This window comes from Mytilus galloprovincialis, chromosome 6 (assembly GCF_965363235.1).
Source record: "Mytilus galloprovincialis chromosome 6, xbMytGall1.hap1.1, whole genome shotgun sequence".
In the NCBI taxonomy this organism is placed as follows: domain Eukaryota; kingdom Metazoa; phylum Mollusca; class Bivalvia; order Mytilida; family Mytilidae; genus Mytilus; species Mytilus galloprovincialis.
This window is the reverse complement of record NC_134843.1, coordinates 66,528,692-66,540,607: the sequence shown is the minus strand read 5'-3', so window position 1 is coordinate 66,540,607 and position 11,916 is coordinate 66,528,692. Positions and strand designations below refer to the sequence as shown.

The following is an 11,916-nucleotide window of genomic DNA, read 5'->3' as shown; positions in this document are numbered from 1 at the left end:
TTATGGCGACATCAGGTCATGTGAAAGAAAAAGATATATTTACATGTTCTATCTGTTTAGAGCAACTTAAGTCACCAAGAAGTCTGCCATGCTTACACACTTTCTGTTTTCAATGTATCAGTGAGTATGTTTTGTCTGCTGAACGCCGTGCCGGGTATAAAATCGCAAATTATACGTGTCCTGTATGTAGAGCAATTGTCACATCCCCTGAGTCAGACTTAGATACAACACAGTGGATTGAATCTTTGCCTCATAATTTTACTATCTCTGCTCTAATGGAAACTACGAAAGAGCCAAACACCCAAGATTGTCATATTTGTAAACGCAAACAAAAATGTATTTCCGCAATGACATGGTGTTGTGATTGCAGTGAAGCTTTTTGTGACAATTGTTGTGAAATACATAGTTTAATGAAAATTTCAATGAGTCACAAAGTTGTAGATATAGCAAGTATTAAAACTAATGACTGTGGAATCGATTTAAGTAAAATTTCGGATGCATGTCCCGTACACAGTTCTAAATTAGTAGAAGCGTACTGTTTTGATCACCAACAACTCTGCTGCGTGCTGTGTGTAACGTTACAACATAGGAAGTGCGAAGATGTCCAAGCTATTGAAGACATAACAAGTAAAACAGACGACAAGGGTTCATTTGAAGCAAATTTGACTAAAATTCAAGCAGCTACTGAAAACTTACTACAAGAACAAAAAGATGAGAAGACTATTTTGAATAAATCGCTGTCTATTATTGAAAGTACTATCATCGAATCAGTTAATACTGCTAAAAGTAAATTAGACAGTTTGTTGGTTGTATTTTTGAAACAATTAAAGATAATAGAAGACAAAACACAAGGCGATATTGATTCAAAATTAGATTTGGTCGAAAAACTCTTAATTCGCATCAAGGATTTTGTCAGCACTACAACATTCATTCGATCTTATGGTTCAAAAACACAACTCTTTGTCCATCTCCAAAAATCCAAAAAGGACTTCAATTCGGAAATCGAAAATGCAGTAGCGTTGTTACGCCAGGTCAATGACGTAGAAGCTAGCTTTCTTATTGAAAATTCACTACAGAATTTGATGGAAATGAAGAGTCTTGGAGAAATACATATTACAGAGAAATGCAGTAAATCTGTACTAGAGTATGAAGCGGTAATTTCAGATTATTTGTGTTTATCACCTAGTAAAACGTTTGATTCTATTCGGTTGAAAAAAAGGAATATTGTTCACCATTCTGGACATGCTTTGTTTGGGGGTATGTGTATTTCAGGTCAGATAATGGTACTATGCTCGTCAAACAAGCTGATTGTCACCGATATATTAACAGGAAAAATAAAAACAGAATTTGCTTTACCAAACATTGCTAAAAGAATAACATATGATACTGAGAATCAGACATTATATATTTCTTGTTACAATAATTGTTTCTACAGTGTTAAATTTGATCAGAGCTTCGGGAAACAAACAGTGTTAAAATATGCTTCGCCTTTTAACGGTGGTGTTAGTATTCATCAAAATAATCTTTATATGCTAGTCGGTAGTAATATCATGAAAATGGATTTAAATCAGGGCAGTGGATTGAAAACCGCTTTTTTAACCGATACAGATGGCAGAGATCTTAACGGATTAACGATTGACCACAATAAAGATCGTTTAATACACACAACTAAAGATTTTGCTGTTGTCTGCACGTCACTTGATGGAAAGAAAATATTTTCTTTCAAAAATGATGCAATGCAGAAAGTTACCAGCGTTACTGTCAATTCTCTTGGTTTAATATTTGCTGGTGATGAAACTGGTATCGTTCATTTGATATCTGAAGATGGGAAACAGAGAAAAACACTACTTGACAAGTGCGAGAAAATTACAAGACTGTGTGATATCTGGTTGGACAAATCAGAACAAGCTCTGTTTATTTGTGGGAACGAATTTGTAGAAATTTATGATATAATAAAATATTGAACAGCTAAAACTCTAAAGACAAGTTCAACCATGTAATATGGAAATATGTATAAAGAGGGTACATTTAAAATCATTGACTATTTTGTCGTCAAGTTTGATGTTAAAGAAAGTTGAGGTAAAATAATTTCTGTGTAATTCTTAACTATAAAGGTAATAAAGGATATTTTAAAATGTAAGATAAGAGAAAAAGGGAAGTCCATAAAACCTGATCAAATCAAACGCTATCATTCAACAAAACAAGTGAAATAACTGCCATATTCCTGACATTGTACAGGCATTTCCTGAAAACAATGGTCCGTTATAAACATGATTTTCTACCTCAGGAATAGATTACCTTATAGCTGTATTTTGCAAAACTTTAAGAAATTTTGGTCCTCAATTCTCTCCAACTTCGTACTTTTTTGGCCTTTTTAATTTTTTTGTATTCGAGCGGCACTTATGATTTAATCCTGGTTTATATGATGATGTTATTTATAGCTAATAGGTAAACGTCAACTTGTATGACAGTTATTTTTAGTTACGTTATATTGTCCAAATGGGGAGAGCTGCCCATTTAACATAATACTAGTTTAATGTGACAATAATTGGGACCAAGCAGCCATATCTACATGTGAACACAACACAGACATACACCACAACTGACTACAAAATTCGAACAAAGATGCCAATAGTACGAAAGCCTATTTAAGACGTCCCAAAAATATCATTTTCATTCGAAATCACGAATTTAAATCGTTATCACGAATTGTATAATTCGTTATAACATATCAAATTTGTGATAACGAATTTGTGGAAATAGTTATAACAGATTTTGTAATTTGTTATTACAAATTAAATTCGTAATCACATTTTTTCGTAATTTTTTATAACGAATTAAAATCGTTTTAACGAATTGTATAATTGGTCATAACAGTTATATTCGTGATAACGAATTGGTTGAATTAGTTATCACACTATTTTTGTAATTTGTGATTTCGGATTAAAAAAAATATCACAGATTTTTTAGTTCACCTGAACCACAGGGTCATGTAGATTTTTCTCCTCACTTTGCACCCGTCGTTGTTCATATCTTTTACAAAAACATTCTTCACTGGAACCTTTTGGCCAAAGTGAAACAAACTTGACTATAAAATCAGTTTACAAATGTAGTTTTAACGCATCATATTTGCAAAATTAGCAAAAGAATTGGACACAAACTGAAGCAACATTAGTACCTTATACATGTTATAGTGTTAAATTTTGCGTTTAAAAAAATATGGTTTGATTGAAAACATCAAAAACTCAAATTAAATATTTTTCATCGCGTAAATAATTTAAATGTTCTATCGGTTTAGAGAAACTTAAGTTACCTAGGAGTCTACCATGCTTATAAACTTTCTGTTTTTAATGTATCAGTGAGTATATTTTGTCTGCTGAACGCCGTGCCGGGCATAAAATCGCAAATTATACATGTCCTGTATGTAGAACTATTGTCACGCCTCCAGCGATAGATACCACACAGTGGATTGAATCTTTGCCACATAATTTTACTATATCTGCTCTAATGGAAACGACGAAAGAGTCACAAACCCAAGAATGTCATATTTGTAAACGCAAACAAAAACGTATTCCCGCAACGAAATGGTGTCGTGATTGCAGTGAAGCTTTTTGTGACAATTGTTGTGAAATTCACAGTTTGATAAAATCATCGATGAAACACAAAGTTGTTGAAATTGCGAGTATTGAAACCAATGAATGTGAAATTGATTTGAGTGAAATTTCGGATGCTTGTCCTATACACCGTTCTAAAGTAGTAGAAACGTACTGTTTTGATCACAAACAATTATGCTGCATAATGTGTGTAACTGTACAACATAGGAAGTGCGAAGATGTCCAAGCTATTGAAGACATAACCAGAAAACAGGACGATGAGGATTCATTTAGAGCAAAGGAGAAGGTCCGGTAAGGACTCATTTTGGCCTCAAATTTCAGTTTCATCTGACGAAAGATTTTGACCACTTTTTAAACACTTAAGTGTCTATTTTACTTGATTCAATTAGTTTATGTGAAAGATTTTAACTGATTTAGTCATTAAAAACGATCCGATTCCAGCTCAAATATGAAAAATCTACCAAATATGCTGAAAAATGTCACTTTACAGATGGTTTTTGTCAAAAATGAAAGTGGCCGCATCCGTGTTCATCCACAACCTTTATATATGTTATGTATTATCATAAAATACAACTTACATTTCAATATTAAGGATGAACACGAATGCGGCCACTTTCGTTTTACACGGAAACCGTCTAAAATTTAACTAAAATGCTAGAATTTTGAAGATTTCAGTAATTTAGCATGACTTAATGGCGCTACAACCCGATATATGTGCATTGTATAGTCAAAAACAGCCCATATTTATGTGGCAGAACCATTCAACTGCCCAATAAATAACTAAAAGTTTACATTTTAACAACTTTGTAAAACTGTTATATTTTGGGGCCAAAAAGGGGTCTTACCGGACCTACTCCTTTGACCAACATTCAAGCAGCTACTGAAAAATTACTACAAGAACAAAAAGACGAGAAGGATATTTTGAATAAATCGTTGTCTACTATTAAATGCACCGCCATCGATTCAGTTGATTCTGCTAAAAGTAAATTAGATAGTTTATTGGTTGTATTTTTGAAAGAATTAAAGATAATTGAGGATAAATCCCAACACGATCTTGATTCAAAATTAGTTTTGACCGAAAAACTCTTAAATCGCATCAAGGATTTTGTCAGCACTACAACTTTTATTCGACCTAACGGTTCAAAAACACAGCTCTTCATTCATATCCAGAATTCCGAAAAGGAGTTGAATTCGGAAATTGAAAACGTATTAGTGTTATTACGCAAGGTTAATGACGTCGAAGCAAGTTTTCTTATTGAAAATTCACTACATAATTTGATGGAAATGAGTAGTCTTGGAGAAATACAAGTTTCAGAGAAATTTAGTCAATCTGTAACAAAGTATGAAGGAGTATTATCAGATTATGTGTGTATATCAGCTGGTAAAACATTTGATTCTATTCAGTTGAATAAAAGGAAAACTATTCATCATGGACATAGTTTATTTGGGGGTATGTGTATTTCAGATCAGCTAACGGTACTATGCACGTTTAACTCACCATACAAGCTGGTAGTCACCGATATATCAACAGGAACAATAACAACAGAATGTACTTTACGCATAAGCTCTAAACGATTAGCATATGATACTGAGAATCAAACATTTTATATTTCTTTATTCAGTAATTATTTTAACAGTGTTAAATTTGTTCGGAAAACAAACCCAGTTAAAATATACTTCTCCTTTTAACGGTGGTATTTGTATTCATAACAATATTCTGTATATGGTCGTCGGCAAGGAAATCATGAAAATGGATTTAAATCAAGGCAGTAGATTGCAAACCGCTTTTCCAACCAATTCAGATTGCATAGATCTTAACGGATTAACGGTTGATCACAATAAAGATCGTTTAATACACACAACTAAAGAGTTTACTGTTGTCTGCACGTCACTTGACGGGAAGCCAATATTTTCTTTCAAAGATGATGGAATGAAGAAAGTTACCAGCGTAACCGTCAGTTCTCTTGGTTTGATATTTGCTGGTGATGAAACTGGAATCGTTCATTTGATATCTGCAGATGGGAAACAGAGTAGAAACTTACTTGACAAATGCGAGAAAATAACAAGATTGTGTGATATCTGGTTGGACAAATCAGAAAGAACTCTGTTTATTTGTGGGAACGAATTTGTAGAAATTTATGATATAAAATATTGAATAGCTGAAGCTTTAAAAATATGTACAAGTTCAACCGTGTAATATGGAAATATGTATGAAGAGAGAACATTGTTAAAAAAAAGTTGAGGTAAAATAATTTCTGTGTAATTCTTAACTATAAAAGTAATAAAGGATATTCTAAACTGTAAGATAAAAAAAAAGGGAAGTCCATAAAACCTGACCAAATCAAACGCTGTTATTCAACAAAACAAGCGAAACAACTGCCATATTCCTGACATGGTACAGGCATTTTCAGAAGAACACGATCCGTTTTTCATGGTTTTATAGCTAGCTAAGCGTCCACTTGTACGACAGTTATTTTTAGTGCCGTTATATTGTCCATGCAACCCAAACAGACATAAAACTACTTTAATGTGACAATAATTGGGAACAAGCAGCTAAAACCTATATGGGATTACAACACAGACATACACCACAACTCACTACAAAATTCGAATAAAGATGCAAATAGACACAATTAAGACGTCAACAAAGAGCGTTTAATGATTGTACATCAGATTATTAATTGAAATAAAATTTGTGCCGACACAAAATACGACAAAATATATTGAAGAAATTGGCTAGGGTACGTGTATAATTTTAATCCGAAATCACAAATTACAAAAAAACTGAGATAAGTAATTCCACAAATTCGTTATCACTAATATAATTCGCTATAACCAATTATACAATAAATTTAATATAAAAAACTAACAACACATGCAAACCCAATACTTACATACTTACAACAAAGCACCTTAAGGTTATTTGCCGATAAATAAAGGCAACAGTAGTATACCGTTGTCCGAAATTTATAAATCGATTGAGAAAAGAACAAATCCGGGTTACAAACTAAAACTGAGGGAAACGCATCAAATATAAGAGGAGAACTACGACACAACAAAAACACAACATTAAAATAATAAACTCATCATATATACCAGGACTATATTTTGTATATACGTCAAACACACACAGAAACGAACTATAATATAAAAATGGCCATTTTCCTGCATGACTTGGTACAGGACATTTTAAGAAAAAAATGATGGGTTGAAACTGGTTTTGTGGCATGCCAAACCTCCCGCTTTTAAGGCAATGTTAAATATAACATTACAATGTCAACATTACATGACAGGACTACAATACAAATAAATGGGAGAACATAAAGGACAAAGAAACACACGAATAATAACTTACGACAGGTACCAGGTTTAAAATTTAATACGCCAGACGTGCGTTTCGTATACACAAGACTAAACAGTGGTTTTCTGCCTGGGATAAGAACATCCTTATTATTAAAAATAATTCATACTTTTGCAAACAGTAAAGGAGTAGATCCAGTAAAATCCCTTTTTGGCCCCAAAATTTATCAGTTTTACAAAATTGTTAAAATGTAAACTTTTATCTATTTATTTGAAAGTAGAATGCTTCTGCTACATAAATATGGGCTGTTTTTGACAATACAATGCACATATATCGGGTAATAGCATCATTAAGTCATGCTAAATTACTAAAAGTCGTCATAATTTTCGGTTTCTGTCCTAAATGAAAGTGGCCGCATCCGTGTTCATTCTTAATATTGAAATGTAAGTTATATTTGATTATAATACATAACATATATAAAGGTTGAGGATGAACACGGATGCGGCCACTTTCATTTTTGACAAAAAACATCTGAAAAGTGCCATTTTTTGGCATATATTTGATAGATTTTTCATATCTAAGCTTACATCGGAGCGATTTTAATGAGTAAATTAGTTAAAATCTTTCACAAAAACTAATTGAATGAACTGAAATAGACACTTAGGTGTTTAAAAACTGTCCAAAATCTTTCGTCAAATGAACCTGAAATTGCCCTTACCGGACCTACTATAAAATGACCATATAATAGATATACACGATAAAACCGAAGTGGTGACTATAAACTTCAGAATAAAAACGGATACATTACATAAAACAACCTAAACCAGCACATAAAATACACAGCCGAGTTAACCAAAGCCATCAACGCACAAAGTGACGTCACATTTCAATTTCTAAAAGATTTCCCAAAAATAAAATAGAATTAGGATAGAATGAAGATTAGATGTGTATGACTGATATAACATTTATTAATAACAATAAAAATTGCAATACAAATAAATATCAAATTGTGGTAGTAATTATATAATTAATTGTATTATCTACCGGTGTTTCTTCTGAATCAAACTGTAAACCAAATATATCGTATAAATTTCGTTGATCCAAACTAAAATCTAATTAATGAACTGGATGATTAATTATCGTTACTATAACACGAATTCAACAGGGAAAAATCAGATTTACAACTTAAAACGTTAAGATATTTGACAAAATCCGATGAGAATATATAACAAATATAGCATCAAAAATAAATACATGGATTTTGAATAGAAAAGTACCGTGACACGTACGTCTTATAGCAATGCGAATGCACACTCAGCAAATCAGTCACAATTGGGAATAAGTCACGTTCGATAAATAAAAGATCAGACGACGTAATGACAAACCACAATTTAACAGTTGGTAAAAATGTCCTTAGTTAGTTTGGACAAAGACACATCGTATTGATCAACCAATTCTTGATGGTGTCCGGAGAATTTACGAAGTGTCATTTTAAATATTTATTTTTTGAAAACACCATCATCTATTGAAACATCAAAAACAAGTTTGATGTATCCAAATTACAACAGGACTTACATATAGCGGCACAATGAAAAATCAGTCAACCAATTGCAGTGAAACTTTTTGTGACAATTGTTATGAAATTTTCGATGAGTCACAAAGTTGAAGGTATTCAAACCAATGAATGTGGAATCGACCCTTTAGAACTCAATGTGGACCAATTTGATAAAGGGCCCAAAATTAGTATTGTATGCGTTCTACAAGCCTTAAACCTCGAACGCTGGACGCTAGCGCGTACACTAACGCTATATTTGGGCCTCAGCGCGGACGTCAGAGTTGGACTTGACATTGGGTTGCATACCTAAGGATATGACTCACGCGAACGCCATATTTGGGCGCGTACCCTGGACGCTATACCTTAATGTTGGACCAGACTACCCTCCAAGGTGGACACTATTAATGACCCTAGAAAGTGGACGGGATACCCTAAAAAACGGACGCGAATTTTTATTAGATAAATGCTAACCCTTTAAACCCAATTTCTAGAAAATAAGTCTGTGATAAATCTGAATAGAATATTCTACCTCTGAAATTAGTTACTACTAAGACAAGCTTATAACAACTGCAAGAATTCTCCTAAATACACTATTTATATTTAATCCGATAAACTGTCACTCAATCTAGTAGGCGGCATTAACAATAGATGCACGCGTAAAGATAATTGGATTAAAATGTTTGATATCAATACATACAATATTTATCTTTCTTTTTTAGTTTTTGGATTTCTTATCTTAAAAACATGACAACCGTGAATCATTCAGTAGTATTGCTTTCCGATTTCTCTGAACCACTTAATTAATATCATATGGTCCTGATTAAAATGACACCTAAAATAATTAGATTAAGAGATAAAGCACATCTGGTGATTAAAATAAGTATCTTTATACACTTTCTTTCAATAACATGTTTACAGGTGTACACTATTTTATCTGATCCTAATTAACGGACATAAGCAACAGTTCTTGAAATATCGTCTGTAACATACAATATTTATCTTTAGTTTTTAGATTTCTTATCTTATAAGCATGAAAACCGTAAACATTCAGTAGTATTGCTTTCCAACTCACTTGAACCACTTAAATTATTAATATAATATAGTCATGATTAAAATTTCACCCCGAATAATTAAACCAAAACCACATCTTGTTAATAAAAATAGTTTCTCATTCCCCATGCTCAGTTGAAAGATCGACTTCACCATCTCATAAAACAGAGCTTTTTCTATAAAAATGGGAATTGTAGATACAAATTTCTTGTTTTAGGTTACAATAATTCAGATTTTGTGAAGAATCACACTTAATCTTCCAAAAAATATACTGAAGATGATATTATCAAAATGCTGGACTTTTTGATCGACAATATATTTGTTGAGTTTGGAGGATTTATATTTCGACAGATAGTCGGTATTCCAAGGGGTACTAATTGTGCACCCCTGCTGGCTGATTTGTTTTTGTACTCGTATGAAGCAGAATTCATTCAGAACCTTCTAAAACACAAAAAGAAAAAGCACCTTGCGAAATTCTTTAATTCTACTTTCCGATATATTGATGATGTTCTATCATTGAATAACCCATCTTTCAGCCAATACTTACATCTCATATATCCCAGCGAACTTGAAATAAGGACACTACTGATACTAAAAGGACTGCTTCATACCTTGATCTTTTCCTCAATATTGACGCAGATGGACGACTTCACACGAAAATCTATGATAAACGGGATGATTTCAACTTCCCAATTATCAATTTCCCATTTCTCATCAGTAACATACCCTCGGCCCCGTCGTATGATGTTTACATATAACAATTTGTATACGTTATTCTCGTGCTTGTTCACACTATACGGACTTCATAAACAGGAGTGTGCTCCTTAAACAGAAACTGCTTCAACAAAGTTATGAGGAGGACAGATTAAAATTGACACTCCGTAAATTTTATGGACACCATCACGAATTAGTTGATCCATACGATGTGTCTTTGACCAAACTAGCTAAGGACATTTTTACCACATGGTAGATTGTGGTTTGTCATTACGTCGTCTTATGTTTTAATTACCGAACGTGACTTATTCCCGATTGTGACTGTTTTGCTGAGTGTGAATTCGCATTACTATAAGACGTGTTACGGTACTTGTCTATCCCAAATTCATGTGTTTAGTTTGATGTTGTATTTGTGGTTCTCGTCGGATTTTGTCAAATTTGTTGACGTCTTTTCTATTATATTCATGTGTTATGGCAAAGAAAATTAATCACCGCCTCCATTTATTAGATTTGATTTTGTTCAACGTAATCTACGATAATTTACTAGTGAAGTTGGATTCAAAACAAACTGGACATATATACATGTATATATTATAGTTAATTGCTATTAATAAGTATTACACTGTGTTTAAATGTAAAATCAGTTTTTAGTTCTATTATAATTTTAAATCAATCCTAATTCTATCTTACTTTTGAGATATATTTTTCAAATGTGACGTCATTTTGGTGATGTTTCAGAAATTCAAATGTGCCTTTTCACCACTTCGTATGTGACGTCATTTTTATGATTTTTTGCGTTGAGGCCTGGACTAAGTCGGGTGTGTCTATTTTTCTGTGTTGGTATTTGCATTATGTATTCGGGTTTTGTTTTCTGTAATTAGTCATACTTCAGTTTCATTATCTATATCTTTTATATTCATTTGATAAAAGTTACTGTTTGCATAGCATAAATTGTTCTAAACAATAAGGATGTTATTATCCCAAGCATAAAAACATAGTCGTATTTGACACAACCTTTTTCAACTTTTGATCTTCAGTGCTGTACAACTTTGTACTTTTTTTCACTTTCGATCTTTTATATCTGGGCGTCACTGGTGAGTCTTGTGTGGACGAGGCGCGTTTTTGGCGTATTGAATTTAAAACCTGATGCCTTTTATTATCTATTAATCATGTGTTTCTTTGTCTAATTATGTTCTCCTATTTATTTGTATTGTAGTCCTGTAATATTATGTTGTCATTTCAATGTTATATTTAACATTGCCATTAAAGTGCGAGGTTTGGCATGCCACAAAACCAGGTTCAACCCACCATTTTCATCTTTAAAAATGTCCTGTACCAAGTCAGGAAAATGGCCATTGTTATATTATAGTTCGTTTATGTGTGTGTAACATTTTAACGCTGTGCTTCCGTTGTGTCGTTTGTTTTCTCTTATATTGGAGTGTGAATTCACATTACTATAAGACGTGTCATGGTACTTTTCTATCCCAAATTCATGTATTTGGTTTTGATGTTATATTTGTTATTCTCATCGGATTTTGTCTAATGCATAGTCCGTTTCTGTGTATGTTACATTTTAATGTTGTGTCGTTGTTCTCCTCTTATATTTAATGCATTTCCCTCAGTTTTAGTTTGTTACCCCAATTTTGTTTTTTGTCCATAGATTTACGAGTTTTGAATAGCGG

General features: G+C 32.7%; 1 protein-coding gene across 1 annotated transcript; it reads left to right on the top strand.

Moving 5' to 3' along the window:
* On the top strand, positions 1–2,015 carry LOC143078270 (uncharacterized). Its single transcript, XM_076253181.1, has one exon. The coding sequence runs from the start codon at positions 3–5 to the stop codon at positions 1,962–1,964; it is 1,962 nt and encodes a 653-aa protein (XP_076109296.1). The 5' UTR covers positions 1–2; the 3' UTR covers positions 1,965–2,015.
* The last annotated feature ends 9,901 nt before the right edge of the window (positions 2,016–11,916 follow it).